We start from the raw sequence: 17410 nt of genomic DNA on the forward strand, positions 1-17410 counted from the left end.
TTCTTTTTAAAAGGAAAAAGGAAGAGTTGCCATGAAGTTCAGCACTTTCCAGTAAAACTCACTGGATAGCATTCAGAAACCAAAACACCATCTGATTCCTCCTCCCCCCCCCTCCATCGCCCTAGCGCAGGGCAGAAAGGTTAATTGTAACACTCCTATGGCTGCCACAGCTTAGATTGACGAATTCAGCACAAAACAGGGATCAAACGTGGTCTGTATGGCTCAGTGACTTTTATTGATTTTAATCAACAATGACTGTGCAGCCACTTTAGAAAATCTATAGCTACTTCAAATGGTGTCAACTGTACAAAGATTGAAAATATACAAAAGAAAATGTATTAAAAGAACATTAAAGCTCCTTATTTTTTCTTAAACATGAATATTCTCAGAGCAATTAAAGCCACTGGCTCTTTTCATTCTATGTTGTGCAGTCACTTCTGCAGAACGGGCTGCATAATGTCCCTGAGTGTTGTACTTCTCCAAAGCAACATTGCAAACAGAGCCCATGGGTCAACTGGACAGTTCCAAAGGAGTAAATGGTGATGTGGTGCAAGTAGTTTAACTGGACTAGTCTTAGTCTTCGCACCCTTGGTGCGCTACCAGAGTGGACTCCTCTTCTGTCCTGCTGTCCAGCAGTCTCACATCCTTCAATAGGGACTTGTGTAGACTCAGGGCTGCGGCTGTTACTGAAAACATCAGAGCGAAGGCAGCAATTACAAAACTTTCGCCCAGGGATGTCCGCATCACCGTCTTCTCGAATTCCTTTTTCCTCAGCTTAGTCTTCACCTGGAAGAACAGGTACGAACACAGCGCCACCGAGCCAACATCCAAAATGGCTGCAAATCAAGAGAGCACAATAGTTTCACTCTACATCACCATCCAGTACAGCAACTGCACTCATCAACAGATTTACCGGGGGGGGGGGGGGAGCTTTTCTCTACTAGTACACTAGTTAATGGATTATCGTAACATAGAATCATAGAATGTTATGGCACAGGAGGCCATTTGGCCCATCGTGTCCGTGCCGGCCGAAAAAGAGCTATCCAGCTTAATCCCATTTCCAGCACTTGGTCTGTAGCCCTGTAGGTTATGGCACTTCAAGTGCAAATCCAAGTACTTTTTAAATGAGTTGAGGGCTTCTGCCTCTACCACCCTTTCAGGCAGTGAGTTCCAGACACCCCCCACCCTCTGGGTGAAAAAGATTCTCCTCAGCTCCCCTCTAATCCTTCTACCATTTACTTTAAATCTATGCCCCCCGGTCACTGACCCCTCAGCCAAGGGAAATAGGCCCTCCCTATCCACTCTATTTAGTCATGTCATAATTTTATATACCTCAATTAAATCTCCCCTCAGCCTCCTTTGTTACAAAGAAAACAATCCCAGCCTATCCAATCTTTCCTCATAACTAAAATTCTCCAGCCCTGGCAACGTCTTCTCTAGTGCAATCACATCTTTCCTGTAGTGTGGTGACCAGAACTTTACATAGTACTCAAGCTGTGGTCTAACTAGTGTTTTATACATTTCAAGCATAATCTCCCTGTTCTGATAATCTATGCCTCGGCTAATAAAGGAAAGTATCCAGTATGCCTTTTTAACCACCTTATCCACCTGTCCTGCTACCTTCAGGGATCTTTGGACATGCACTCCAAGGTCCCTTTGTTCCTCCACACCTCTCAGTATCCTTCCATTTATTGTGTGCTCCCTTGCCTTGTTTGCCTTCCCCAAATGCATTACCTCACACTTCTCTGGATTGAATTCTATTTGCCACTTTTCTGCCCACCTGACCAATCCATTGATATCTTCCAGCAGTCTACAGCTTTCCTCCTCACTATCAACCACGCGGCCAATTTTTGTATCATCTGCAAACCTCTTGATCAAGTCCCCCACAATCAAGTCCAAATCATTAATATATATCACAAAGAGCAATGGACCTAGTACTGAGCCTCACGGAAACCCACTAGAAACAGCCTTCCGGTCACAAAAACACCGTCAACCATTACCCTTTGCTTCCAGCCACTGAGCCAATTTTGGATCCAACTAGCCACTTTCCTTTGGATCCCATGGGCTTTTACTTTTTTGACCAATCTGCCATGTCAAAAGTCTTGCTAAAATCCATGTAGACTCCATCAAATGTGTTACCCTCATTGACCCTCCTTATTACCTGCTCAAAAAATTCAATCAACTTAGTCAGACACGACCTTCCCTTAACAAATCCGTGCTGACTGTCCTTGATTAACCCGTGCCTTTCTAAATGGCGATTTATGTTGTCCCTCAGAATCGATTCTAATAATTTTCCCACCACCAAGGTTAGACTGACTGGCCTATAATTACTCAGTCTACCTCTTTCTCCATTTTTAAACAATGGTACAAAGGTAGCAGTTCTCCAATCCTCCGGCACCACGCCTGTAGCCAGGGAGGATTGGAAAATGATGGTCAGGGCCTTCGCTATTTCCTCCCTTGCTTCTCTTAACAGCCTGAGATACATTTCATCCAGGCCTGGCGATTTATCCACTTTCAAAGATGCTAAACCCTTTAATACTTCCTCTCTCACTATGTTTATCCCATCCAATATTTCACACTCCTCCTCCTCAACTACAATCTCTGCAACGTCCCCCTCTTTTGTGAAGTCAGAGGCAAAGTATTCATTAAGAACCATACCCACATCTTCCGCCTCCACACACAGGTTACCTTTTTGGTCTCTAATAGGCCCTACTCTTTCCTTCGTTATCCTCTTGCTCTTTAAATGGGTTAATGACTGCATTAACAACTTACATTTCTACAGCACCTGTATGTAGAGAAATTCACCCATAAGCAGTTTGTAGAGCGGGGAGAGTGGACAAGTAGGAGGGGGGAAATAAAATAAGACAGGTTAGCAGGAGCTGGGCTAGATGCGTTGTCAAAAAGAGGATGTTCAAGGGGCTTTTGAAAAAAAACAAGGAAATCTCCCCCAGTTATCGATTAATGCACACAGAAAATAATGTTGGCAGTGAGCAACAATCAGAGATTCAACTCAGGAGAAGCTCCAGAAGCTGCAGTGTCACAGAGCCTCATCGCGTCGACAGGACATCACAAAGCAATTCACACCCAACGAATGCCCCCACCCCTTGCCATTGATTCACCAACCACTGTGATCAATCTTTCACTATTTACCTTCTTAAAACTTTTCGTAATCCTGAAAACCTTTCATTTCTAGTTCTGCCTGAAGTTTATTAATTTTAAGCCTGAGTCAATCTGAGTCGAATAGCAGAAGAGGACTTCATGGCCTGTTGCTTCTAAATCCAGACTGATTACTCCTTAAGGGCCCCTCACTCTTTGAATGGCTACTTTCAGCACTCTGAGATGATCGATATGGTGAATGGCACAAATGCAGTGCAGGTCATGTACATGGACTTTCAGAAAGCCTTTGAAAAGGTACCGCAAAGGAGACTATTGGAGAAGATTATGAGGTGTTGAATTAGGGTAGGAAATTGGATTAAAAACTGGTTAGAAGGGAGAAAGCAGACTACAGGTTAAGCACAGTTTCTCAGAGTGGTTGGAAGGGGTAGTGGTGTCCCACATGGTTCCTTTCTCAGGATGCTTCTATTTGTTGTGTATATCAATGATTTGGATATAGGGCTAGAGGGAGTGGCATACAAATTTGCAAGTCCTTGGGTACAATTCCTGTGTTTGTGGAGTTCCTAAAAACATTAATTAGAGCAACAGGTATTTCCTTGCTCATTTCCTTGAGAACATTAGGAGAATGTCCAATCTGGCTTAGGTACCCTGCAGACACTTGGGGATTTAATTTTATCTGTTAATGCACCGTTAAATTTATTTGCATAAAATTCATATATGTGTCACTTTAATTAGGTCATTCACCTGTTCAAAATAAGCAACTGCATTAAAATAGCACACAAAAGAACTCTACATGAACATGTTAACTGGTGCAGTACCAAAGGAAATTAAACCCTTTAATTCTTTGAGTTTCTATATAGCGCACATTTCACTGACGTCTACTAGTGTTACTGGTCTTGAATGAAAATAACTGGATTTGGTCTGAAGAATCAATACAACACACCTGCCATCTCTTGGTCCTCCATATCTCTCCCTAACTTATACCCTAAAAGAAATATCTGGTTGTTAACACATATTCTACAGCTATCATTGCTTAAATATTTCGTAAGACTCCTCTTACTGCTATCTACAACCCATCTTTTTATTGCATTCTACCCACTATTTTCTAATACCTTATGGTTATCCTCAACTGTATTTTGTATGAAACCAAATCCTCATTACCTTTTATTCTTTGTATCTTTTGCAAAGAAAACTTTTCCAGGTCACAGTCTGAGACCTACCTTTCTTTTGCCTGAGAGCTGTAGAAATATCAGTCTCAAGGCTGAGGGCCTGTGTGGGGAATTAAAATGCTGTAGTATCCATTCTCTTCTAAGTGAGGGCACACAACTTGCCCAACTTATTGAAGGCCTCTATCTGAAGCAATCTAAATCTTTATAAAATGACCGAGGAGCTGACTGATACCTGGATTGCTTTACTTTTATTTAATCTCGATCACAGAATCATAGAATCTTACAGCACAGAAGGGGGCCATTCGGCCCATCGTGCCTGTGCCGGCTTCTTGACAGAGCTGTCCAATTTAGTCCCACATTCCAGCTTTTTCCCCATAACCCTGCAAATTAGTCCTCTTCAAGTACATGTCCAATTGCCTTTTGAAAGTTCCTATGGAATCTGCTTCCACCACCCTTTCGGGTAAAGTGTTCCAGGTCTTAACAACCCTCTGTGTGAAAAAAGTACTCCTCATTTCCCCTCTAGTTCTTTTGCCAATTATTTTAAATCTATGACTTCTGGTTACCAACCATTTGTCAGAGGAAATAGTTTTCGCTCACTTGCTCTATCAAAACCCCTCGTAATTTTGAATACTTCTATTAGGTCTCCCCTTAACCTTCTCTGCTCGGAGAACAATCCCAGCATCTCCATGTTGTTTCTCCCAAAATGCATCACTTTACACTTATCTGCATTAAATTGCATCTGCCATGTGTCTGCCCATTTCACCATCCTATCGGAGTCCTCTTGAAGTCAGCTACTATCCTCCTATTTACTATGTTGCCAAGTTTTGTATCATTCGTAAACTTCGAAATTGTACTACCCTCTACCTCCCATCCCTTAGCCAACTATGTACCCAAGTTACCACCATTCTGTTAATACCATGTGTTTCTATTTTCCAAATAAGTTTGTTATGTGATACTTTATCAAATGGCTTTTGAAAGTCCATATATATAACAGCTACTGCACTACCTTCATCAACCTCTCTGTTATTCATCAAATAACTCAGATTAGTCACACATGATTTGCCTTTAATAAATCCATGCTGGCTGTCCCTTGTTAACCCATGCTTCTCCAAGTGAGAATTAATTTAGTCCTTGACAACGGTCTCTAGTAGTTTTCCCACCACTGACGTTAGACTGATTGGCCTATAGTTACCAAGTTTAACCCTCTCCCCTTTTTTGAACAGGGGTGTAACATTTGCAATCCTCCAGTCCTCTGACACCACTCCCATATCCAAGGATGATTGAAAGATTGTGGTCAGAGCTTCTGCTATCTCCACCTTAACTTCCCTCAGCAACCTAGGAAACATCCCACCTGGACCGGGTGACTTGTTAACTTTGAGTGATGCCAACCTATTCAGCACCTCCTTTCTATCTATTTTTATCCTATCCAATATCTCTGCTCCCTTTACCCTACTGCGATGTTAACTTCATCCTCTTCTTTTGTGAAGAGATGCAAAGTACTCTTTCAGTACTTCAGTCATCCCCTCTGCCCCCACAAGATTTTCTTCTTAGCCCCTAATCGGCCCCACCATTCCTTTAACTATCCTTTTACTTTTTATATGTTTATAAAAGATTTTTGGGTTCCCTTTAATATTACCTGCTAACCTTTTTTTCACATTCTCTTTGCCCTTCTTATATCCTTTTTCAATTTCCCCCTGCACTCTGTATTCTGCCTGGTTTTCGACTGTATTCTGTACCTGACATTTGTCATAAACCTCCTTTTTCTGTTTTATTTTAACCTCTATTTCCTTTGTCATCCAGAGAGCTCTAGCTTTGGATACCCCATCATTCCTCCTTATGGGACTATGTTTGGTTTGTACCCAAAATATCTCTGCCTTGAAGGCCTGCCATTGCTCATTTACTGTTTGAAAATATTTGGCAGAGTGATATTATAATGAGTGGCAAATGAAACAATACCAAGCAGGAATAATTTCAGGATAAAATATAAATACTAAGTTCTAACTTACATTCACACTGAGCTAACCACATTGGACCTTCATCATGAGTAGATTCGTCTTCTATCTCAATTTTTTCCTCCTTATTCCTGCTTCTCTATTTCTTCTGCTTGCTGTTTTCCTTTACCTTCAGTCTCTAGCTCGGTATCTTCTCCCTCTTCCTCTCCCCCCTCAATTTCTCGGTCTCTCTTGCTGCTGCCTTTCCTCACAACCCATCAGTTCATCAGCCACCTAGGCCTGCTGGACAAAAGTGGGCTCTGTAATCTGCTTTGTAAAGTGCATCATTTCATTAGTCAACAACCTCTATTTTACAACATTAGTAATGGCTGTTATTCCCAAAGGATTCATTTCTAAATTTCATAGAAACAGTAAGCTCAGAAAATTCATCCCTGTGCTCCATTTTATAAAATAACAGCTGTACACACCAATGCTTTGGATTCTAGCATGCAAGAGGAAAGAGAAACAAGGGTGACACTACATGCAAAGGTCTGTGTGCAAATGAAAGTGATCATTCAAGCCAATTTCATCCTTTGTATATTTACAAATGACTGGCAACTTTAGCTCTGCATGAGGTGTGGCTTCAAAGACTATGCTGTATCCCAGTTCGTGAAGTATGCACACAGCTAGGTGAACAGGAAATTGCCATGCTACCACTGCTCCATGCACTCAGGAAAGATGCTTCTAAACATAGCAGAGAAGCAGAGCACCAAAGGTTAAACTCACCCAAGTCTGTCAAAAAACAGAAGAACAAACTGAAGTGACAAACGAAGCAGTTCAACAAACAACTGACGTTACTCTAGATGTGAAAATGCAGTTCTCGATTCACTACAAGCAAACAAAAATGCCGAAAGACCTCTGCCACTTACGACTAATTGACCCATTCACCCATTTTAGAACACAAACAATTTTACAGGCATTAATTTGGGTCAAGACTGAGTAGTCACAGCCTCAGTCAGTTTAGTTGATCATCAGATGATGCAGTTAAACTTGTACTAACTGTAGCTTCATAGGTAGAGAAGAGTTTGCTGCATCTACCTATGGTTGCTGCTAAGATTGTGGATTAAGTGTCCAAGTTATAAAGCCGGATCATGTAATAGCAAACCAGGAATCTGTTCTTATGTACTCTTAACAAGATGGATGTGGATTGTAACAATGCTTGAATCACAGATTTTCAAACTATAAATGTAACAAATTATAATCTATTTATGTATTTATTTTGCTGATCATAACAAAATTGTTGAAAATTGACACTTCATTCATACTAGACACTCCTTAAACTTTTTGGAGCCAAGGAAGAGCTTTGCAAGCCTTTCTTTAGGAGATTAGAGGGTATGTGGTAAAGCAAATTGCATATGGTATTTGGAAGCAACAGGCTTAATGGGCTAAATGGACTTTGCTCATCCTGTGCTTTCCTATGGTGTCTGTACGTACACACTTTCAGCAGGGGTCACTGTACAGAGAAGGGGAGTACAAACTCTTGCTCTTTTTTGTTTCCTCCTTAGTCCTAAGTGATGCTGAAGCCGCTTGCAGTGCCCCACTTCACCCATTGCTATTATTTGTATTCCTTACAGTTAGGGATCAACAGGTGGTGATGGTGTGTAGTGAGGAGTGGAGTTACCCGCCCTGAGAAAAACTTACTGAGTATTTTTAAAGTCTCTATAACCTTCAATCCCTGTCTCAACTGATATTGATCCACCTCCTCTTTAAAGGTTCAACTGACCCTGAATAGGGTGTCAATTGACCCTGAATCAACAATTAGGCTGGTTCCTCTTCTTAGAAGCCTCTCCTTTTGATGGCAGTCCTGACATGCGATATTCCAAATGTTACCTCCCCAGTAAGCTATACAAGGTCAGAATAACTTGTTTTAACCTGTAGTCAAATTGCCCTTAAGACAACGTTGAGCTCTGCTAAGTCCGTGCAACACTCACTGTCCAGGCTTATATATAAAGAATCATCAGAAGGTACCAAGAAATCAGTGAAGTATAAGCTATCATCGCCTTCCAGAGAAGGGAGATAAGGGAGAGAATGGGAAGAAAAATAAAAGCAATTGAAAAAATGAAAAATGGAAGAAAAAGTTTACCTGTTATAAAATGCAACATAATTGGTAGATTAAGCAAAATTGGATGTCTTGATCCCAAAAAGCTTAGAATGAAAGCTCCAAAGCCGGAAAATATTCCAATATAGCAGCACGTGGCCATTACTATTAGAAGAGAAATCCCTTCATAGTTCATGACCATATTTGGATCTGCAGAAAACAATTTAAGAACGACTGGTTAGCATGATGCATTAGTCAAAGAAAAATCTTGCTATATAAGAATTCACAGAAATGCATCACCTTTCCCAATTATTTATTCATTAATATACAAAGTGCTTGAATCAAACAGTTTTTAAGGAATCCTCCAAGGTCTCTAACAATGTTTGCATTTTGCACTAGACATGCTCTTGGGTTCAGCGTCACCAGTCACTCCCATAGCAGACCTCGCGTTCTCTATGATCCGGAGTGCACCTCGTACTACCAAATATCTAGCTCAGCAATAGCATGGCCTGGGGATTGTAACAGACAACCATTGCTCCATTTACGAGCTATTAAAGTATGACAGGTGCCGCCACGTGGGTTTTCTCTTTACTAAAGCAGACTGCTCATGGGAATGAGGCTCACATTCAAGCCAACAAATTGGTTTATTTTACATAAATGAACAGAATACAGGTTTCACATCAAGAAATGCAAATTTCCTATGCTTCTTAGTTTATGACAAATAATGAAGATGCAACCTTACTGCCTCTCTAGGTGTAGCCCCACTTTCAAGCCAAGCTGTTCCAAAGTTAGATGGTGCAGGCTTTCTGTTACTGCTTGCTGGAGGCTTTCTCACTCACTGTCTCAAAGAGAGTGCGCACACGAGAGAGGCGGCAAGAAAGCGGGAGTCCCATAAGTCTCTTACATCAGGTCAGGAGTTCAGCCTGCCAAGCGGACATTAACTGAGGGCTCCAGACAGGGCTTGCCCTTAGAATTGTGGGCAAAAACATGGTTTAATTAACCCAGAATGAATGAAAACAGTCTCTGTTGATTAACCTTGGGTACATGTCAATGACTCCCTGAGGGTTTCTCGTTGTTTCAAAGCCAAAGAAACTTGTAATTAAGTAGTTCATGCCTGACGAACCTGATTTTGTTTTTTAAGAGGTGACTAAAGTAGTGGACAGGGGAATGTCTAACGATGTTGTTTACATGGATTTCCAGAAGGCATTTGATAAAGTCCCCCATAAGAGACTTTTAGCTAAAGTTAAAACTCATGGAATGGAGGGCAAATTATTGACCTGGCTTGGAAATTAGTTGAGCGACAGGAGACAGAGAGTAGGGATAATGGGCAGGTACTCAAATTGGCAGGATGTGACTAGTGGTGTCCTGCAGGGATCTGTGTTTGGGCCTCAATAATTCAATGTATTTATTAACGACTTAGATGACAGGATAGAGAGCCACACATCCAAGTTTGCCGATGACACAAAGATAGGCAGCATTTTAAGCAGTAGATGGAAGTATAAAATTATAGAGAGATATTAATAGATTAAGTGAATGGGCAAAACTGTGGCAAATGGATTTCAATGTAGGCAAGTGTGAGGTCATCCACTTTGGACCTAAAAACGATAGATCAGAGTACTTTCTAAATGGTAGAAAGCTCAAAACAGTGGCGGTCCAAAGAGACTTAGGGGTCCATGTAACTAGATCATTAAAATGTCATGGACAAGTATAGAAAATATCAAAAAGGCAAATGGTGTGCTGGCCTTTATATCTAGAAGATTAGAATACAAGGGGGTAGAAGTTATGCTACAGCTATACAAAGCCCTGGTTAGACCACACCTGGAGTATTGTGTTCAGTTCTGGACACCGCACCTTAGGAAGGATATATTGGCGTAGGAGGGAGTGCAGCATAGATTTACTAGAATGATACCAGGACTCCAAGGGTTAAATTACTAGTTTAGATTGCACAAGCTAGGGTTGTATTCCCTGGAATTTAGATGATTAAGAGATGATTTGATCGAAATTTTCAAGATACTAAGGGGAACTGATAGGGTAGATAGAGAAACTATTTCCACTGGTTGGGGAGTCTAGGACTAGGGGACACAGCCTAAAAATTAGAGCCAGGACTTCCAGGAGTGAAGTGAGGAAACACTTCTACATGCAAAGGGTGGGAGAAGTTTGGAACACTCTTCCACAAACAGCAGTTGATGCTAGCTCAATTACTAATTTTAAATCTGAGATTAATAGGTTTTTGTTAACCAAAGGTATTAAGGGATATGGGGCTAAGGCGGGTATATGGAGTTACATCACAGATCAGCCATGATCTCACTGAACAGCGGAACAGGATCAAGGGGCTAAATGGCCTACTCCTGTTCCTATGTTTATGTGAGGACATGTGACTTGAGCGTAGACCTAGGATTCTAACAGCTTCAATTGGATAACAGGGCCACTATAGTCTTTATCCCCATACATTTGAAGAGTCACTCATAGTGCTAGACCTCTTAGTACCAGCTGAACCCTCATTAATCCCCACCAGCACTGCCCCTTTATCTCTGCTGTTCAATGCTTCACTGTATGTATTTCTCAGCATCACTATGCTCTTCTTCATTGTGTGCATATCTGCAGTGATGCCTACTTCAAATGAGGGTGACAACAAATGATGCTCAGGTGATTGGTGTTTTTCAGGTATGTCTAGGCGACCACAGGGCTCTCTTTACTCTTTAAAGAGATCAAATAGGATATTGTAAGCACATAAGAACACTAATGCATTTGAGTGCTTTATTATTACATGCACTATAATATGTTTGTGCAAAATCAGTGTGCATGATTGTGGTGCATTTTCTGCCTTCATCCTTCTCAGCCTCTCTGCAGTGTTTCACATGGTGGTTGATGCCATTTTCCATTCACATTTCCACCAATGACTTTTCTTCCCTCCTCCTCACTGTCACCCCCAGAGTCCCCTTGGAACCTTGGTGCGCTCCTCTTTATTTACTTTTCAAATGTATGGGGATAAAGACTTTAGTGGCCCTATTTTCCAATTGAAGCTGTTGGAATTCTAGGTCTGTGCTGAAGTCACATGTCCTCTTCCTTACTTACGTGCTGCCCCTTGACGACATTATCCACAGATATGGGGTTACCTTGCACACGTACTTCCATGACACCACCTATGTCGGCCCACCAATTACCTCAGTGTTTGTCTGACATCTAATCAGGATGAGTCATAACTTTATTCAGTAAACATTGGGAAGACCACAGCCATCATCTTTAGCTCCAACCATAAACACTGCACCCTTACCACTGATTCTATCCCCTTTCTCACAGTCTCAGGCAAAAATTGACAATCTTGATGCCCTGTTCAATCCTGAGCTGAACTTCAGACCGCATATCCTCTCCACTCACCCTCCCCCATCATTGGTGGCATAGCCTTCAGTTACCTGAGTCCTACTCTTTGGAATTCCCTCCCTGAACCTATCCTCCTCTCCACCGGGAAAATGGAGTTGAGGTAAAAATCAGATCAACCATGATCTCAATGAATGGCGGAGCAGGCTCAAGGGGCCGAATGGCCTACTCCTGCTCCTATCTCATATGGTCTTATTATGGTCACCTCTGTCTCATCCTTTAAAAACTTTCTCAAGAACTAGCTCCAAGCTTTCAGTCACCCCTCCTAACCTCTCTCTTTCTAGCTCACTGTCCCTTTTCCTTAAACCTAACTGTGAAGCACATTTTTATATAAAAGGCACTATATAAATGCAAGTTGTTATTGGATGGACACATTAAAATAAAAGTGAAAATTATAGAGTATATGATTAATATGCAACATGACCATCCCAAAACCTCCAGCCTCAATGCCCTCCATACTTTCCCACAAGAATAGATCAACAATTGCTTCCTGATAGGGTCCGCCACCTATTCCATTCTGTCCTCTCCTGCTAGGTGCGAGTTTTGCATTTAAACGTAAGAGCAGTATAATTGAATCAGGGTAAATTGGTCCTGAATAGAAATTCCTTTCTGCAGTACATGCTCTCTCTCATTATGGCATAACCTAATTTGCATAACCTTGTTATTTTCATTTCTACTACCGTACTTGCTACATCCTGTTAACATTTCTCAGTGTCAGCGCAGCATTTTTGCATTGATCTTTCCTTTATATCCATATATGTCCTGTGCTGCTACTTTACAGACGTATTTATGCCTTATTTTTGATCTCTAAGTTGGGCAACTTCTTCCAGACCTCCAGTCATGTAATCTAACAATTAATTTTGGTCCACTCTGCGCAATGTGATACCATCCATTTCAGTCAAAGTGGAAGGATTTTATGTAATAGCAGTTGCAGTATGGCTTTAGCTTGTCCTTTTGCCTGGGTTTTATTCGTCAGAAGTGCATGTTTCAGCACAGTTACTTACTTGATAAGATTCTGTCTAACTTTAGATACTTTAGCTACTTGAATTTCCTTTTTATTATACATAGTAGCAAAGTTTATCAGTTTAATGTTTCCCATAGTGTGGCATCCCTTTGACCAAAAATTGCAAAGTCTGGCTGCTGTGTCAAACTGGAAAAAAAATGAGTGTTGCTTAGGATCTATTGAGAAGGAGTTGGCTTTTGCATGGGACTGGACAAGGGTGCTGGTTGGTATTGGGACAATGGGAGCTAAGATAGGTTCTTTGCTGAGGAACCACGTAAATTATTTTTCCTTCCCTTTGGTCATATTGCATCAGGCACCATTCTCAAGAGCTGAAAAGCTCTGCCACCAGTCTCCAGAAGGTGTGCGAGTATTAACTTAGGCACAAATTTCTCCTCTTAGTTCCTCCAGCTGGCGTGTGCCCCCCTCCCGGCCCAATATCTTAGCTAACCAACGTGGTAAACATAACTACAGTGTGCAGGATGAGCAGCTGAGCCACTTAGCATCTGAAATGTAATGTGTTTTATCCATTTAATACTAGCTATGGTACATGGTAACTTAAAAAGAAAATTGGTGCCCATTTCATTTGAGTGAGTTAAATGGGGCTTTTGACATTTGGAGAACAGTCTTTTGCAACTACTGTAAATATACTGTTTATTCATATTAAATAAATTTGTCTACTGGTTTCTAACTTGAGCCTTGGTCTGATGGAAGTGTATATTCATCCACCTACCAAATACAAGGAGATCATGTGGCAATCTGTGATATATTCCAGTAAGCCAAAGCAGAGTGGCAAGCGTTTTCTGTTTGATCCCCGAGTCACACTACATTTACCAAGATTTTGGTCAGGTAAAGGCACACTCTGGTTCGTAGGGGACACTAGGTCCACTTATGGGAGTGGCCAGTGATGCTAAACCTACCACCTAAGGAGAAACCTACCATCTTCTTATATCTTTACATAATTCTCCTCTCGACTAGGTCAATGCTACAATTGGCCTCAGTACCTCTGGAGCTACGATGGGAAAAAGTCAAGAAGGGTTCCTGCTCCAGTTCAATATTCTGTGACTGCTGCTGAAAATTGCATGGGTGAATGTTGGGTGGGACTGCACATGGCTGTGATGCCTCACAGAATCATAGAAAATTTATGGCACAGAAGGAGGCTACTCGGCCCATCGCGTCCGTGCCGGCCAAAAATGAGTCACCGCAACCTAATCCCACTTTCCAAGCTCTTGGTCCAAAGTCTTGTAGGTCACGGCACTTCAGGTGCACATCCAAGTACTTTTTAATGAGTTGAGGGCTTCTGCATCTACCACAATTTCAAGCAGTGAGTTCCAGACCCCCACCACCCTATGGGTGAAAACATTTTTCCTTGGCTCCCCTCTAATCCTTCTACCAATCACTTCAAATCTATGCCCGCTGGTTATTGATCTCGCTGCTAAGAGAAATAGGTCCTTCCTATCCTCTCTAACTAGGCCCCTCATAATTTTGTACACCTCAATTAAATCTCCCCTCAGCCTCCTCTGTTCCAAAGAGAACAACCGCAGCCTAGCCAATCTTTCCTCACAGCTAAAATTCTCCAGTCCTGGCAACATCCTCGTATATCTCCTCTGTACCCTCTCTAGTGCAATTACATCCTTTCTGTAATGCCTCCATGATAAAAGAGCCTGTCAAAGCGCACATCTGAAGGTTGGTGCTTGTGTGAGGTACTCAAGAGCTGCTGGTGCCTGTGGAACCACATCCCAATGTATATCTGGTGCTTCAAGAGAGAAGAAAACTGAAGGAGCCAAAAACCATACCTAATTAATCTTCATTATATATTATGTATAATATATTATAAAGATGTCAATATATGATTCACATTACACTTGTAACACTGACCACAATTCACTAATGACTCTACACAAGTTGCAGGTTATCCCACTCATCAGATTACAAATTACACCAGAAGGCCCTTCAGAACACATCCAATACTTACCACTTCCAGTGTAAAAGACATAGTTAATGTGGATAGGAAAGTATGACTGAGACAAGCAATACTGTATCTTCCCCCATACAAACCACATGCCCACGAATAGGTGGTGTGGTGGCAAATTTGGAACCAATTTTACACACAGCTCATCTGACATAGGATGAAACCAGATTTAAGGTGGGGTGACTATAACCATCAAACTACATCATATCACATTCGCCTCAACTAAACTCACTTTACTTTCACTCTACCTTTCACAGCACTGTTCTTGGCTTCCTTTGATGTATTGGTACTCAAGAGTTCTTCCATTTTCAGAACCGGTCTGGAAAGTCCCTCCCCACGGGTACGGTAGCATAGTGGTTATGTTACTGGACTAGTAATCCAGAGGCCTGGACTAAAATCCAGAGTCCTGAGTTCAAATCCTGCCACGGCAGCTGGCGAATTTAAATTCAATTAATTAATTAAATTCAATTAATTAAAATAAAAATCAGGAATTAAAATACTAGTATCAGTAATGGTGGCCATGAAACTACCGGATTGTCGTAAAAACCCATCTGGTTCACTAATGTCCTTCAGGGAAGGAAACCTGCCGTCCTTACCCGGTCTGGCCTATATGTGACTCCAGACCCACAGCAATGTGGTTGATTCTTAATTGCCCTCTGAAATGGCCTAGCAAGCCACTCAGTTGTAAAATCTCGCTACGAAAAGTCATAAGAATAAAACCGGACGGACCACCCGGCATCGGACCACCGGACACCAAGCCCAGTCGACCCTGCAAGGTCCTCCTTACTAACATCTGGGGACTTGTGCCAAAATTGGGAGAGCTGTCCCACAGACTAGTCAAGCAACAGCCTGACATAGCCATACTCACAGAATCATACCTTTCAGCCAACGTCCCAGACTCTTCCATCACCATCCCTGGGTATGTCCTGTCCCACCGGCAGGACAGACCCACCAGAGGTGGCGGTACAGTGATATACAGTCAGGAGGGAGTGGCCCTGGGAGTCCTCAACATTGACTCTGGACCCCATGAAATCTCATGGCATCAGGTCAAACATGGGCAAGGAAACCTCCTGCTGATTACCACCGACCGTCCTCCCTCAGCTGATGAATCAGTCCTCCTCCATGTTGAGCACCACTTGGAGGAAACACTGAGGGTAGCAAGGGCACAAAATGTACTCTGGGTGGGGGACTTCAATGTTCATCACCAAGAGTGGCTCGGTAGCACCACTACTGACCGAGCTGGCCGAGTCCTGAAGGACATAGCTGCTAGACTGGGCCTGCGGCAGGTGGTGAGCGAACCAACACGAGGGGAAAACTTACTTGACCTCGTCCTCACCAATCTACCTGTCGCAGATGCATCTGTCCATGACAGTATTGGTAGGAGTGACCACCGCACAGTCCTTGTGGAGATGAAGTCCCGTCTTCACACTGAGGACACCATCCAACGTGTTGTGTGTCACTACCACCGTGCTAAATGGGATAGATTCAGAACAGATCTAGCAGCACAAAACTGGGCATCCATGAGGCGCTGTGGGCCATCAGCAGCAGCAGAATTGTATTCCACCACAATCTGTAACCTCATGGCCCGGCATATTCCTCACTCTACCATTACCAACAAGCCAGGGGATCAACCCTGGTTCAACGAGGAGTGTAGAAGAGCATGCCAGGAGCAGCACCAGGCGTATCTAAAAATGAGGTACCAACCTGGTGAAGCTACAACTCAGGACTACATGCATGCTAAACAGCGGAAGCAACATGCTATAGACAGAGCTAAGCGACTCCACAACCAACGGATCAGATCAAAGCTCTGCAGTCCTGCCACATCCAGTCGTGAATGGTGGTGGACAATTAAACAACTAACGGGAGGAGGAGGCTCTGCAAACATCCCCATTCTCAATGATGGCGGAGTCCAGCACGTGAGTGCAAAAGACAAGGCTGAAGCGTTTGCAACCATCTTCAGCCAGAAGTGCCGAGTGGATGATCCATCTCAGCCTCCTCCCGATATCCCCAACATCATGGAAGCCAGTCTTCGGCCAATTCGATTCACTCCACGTGATATCAAGAAACGGCTGAGTGCACTGGATACAGCAAAGGCTATGGGCCCCGACAACATCCCAGCTGTAGTGCTGAAGACTTGTGCTCCAGAACTAGCTGCGCCTCTAGCCAGGCTGTTTCAGTACAGCTACAACACTGGCATCTACCCGACAATGTGGAAAATTGCCCAGGTATGTCCTGTCCACAAAAAGCAGGACAAATCCAATCCGGCCAATTACCGCCCCATCAGTCTACTCCCAATCATCAGCAAAGTGATGGAAGGTGTTGTCGACAGTGCTATCAAGCGGCACTTACTCACCAATAACCTGCTCACCGATGCTCAGTTTGGGTTCCGCCAGGACCACTCGGCTCCAGACCTCATTACAGCCTTGGTCCAAACATGGACAAAAGAGTTGAATTCCAGAGGTGAGGTGAGAGTGACTGCCCTTGACATCAAGGCAGCATTTGACCGAGTGTGGCACCAAGGAGCCCTAGTAAAATTGAAGTCCATGGGAATCAGGGGGAAAACTCTCCAGTGGCTGGAGTCATACCTAGCACAAAGGAAGATGGAAGTGGTTGTTGGAGGCCAATCATCTCAGCCCCAGGGCATTGCTGCAGGAGTTCCTCAGGGCAGTGTCCTAGGCCCAACCATCTTCAGCTGCTTCATCAATGACCTTCCCTCCATCATAAGGTCAGAAATGGGGATGTTCACTG

At 42.8% G+C, this 17410-nt stretch overlaps 1 protein-coding gene across 1 annotated transcript in view; it reads right to left on the minus strand.

Annotated features, from left to right (window-relative positions):
• Positions 1–214: 214 nt before the first annotated feature.
• Positions 215–17410, minus strand: part of LOC137320395 (transmembrane protein 127) — a 33091-nt gene continuing 15895 nt past the window's right edge. The window contains exons 2-3 of the mRNA XM_067982099.1: positions 8358–8522; positions 215–836 (exon numbers count right to left, since the gene is read on the minus strand). Coding sequence (XP_067838200.1) covers positions 574–836; positions 8358–8522 — 428 coding nt within the window. The 3' untranslated portion in view covers positions 215–573. The remainder of the gene's footprint in view (positions 837–8357; positions 8523–17410) is intronic.

Source organism: Heptranchias perlo, chromosome 1 (assembly GCF_035084215.1).
Source record: "Heptranchias perlo isolate sHepPer1 chromosome 1, sHepPer1.hap1, whole genome shotgun sequence".
NCBI lineage: Eukaryota > Metazoa > Chordata > Chondrichthyes > Hexanchiformes > Hexanchidae > Heptranchias > Heptranchias perlo.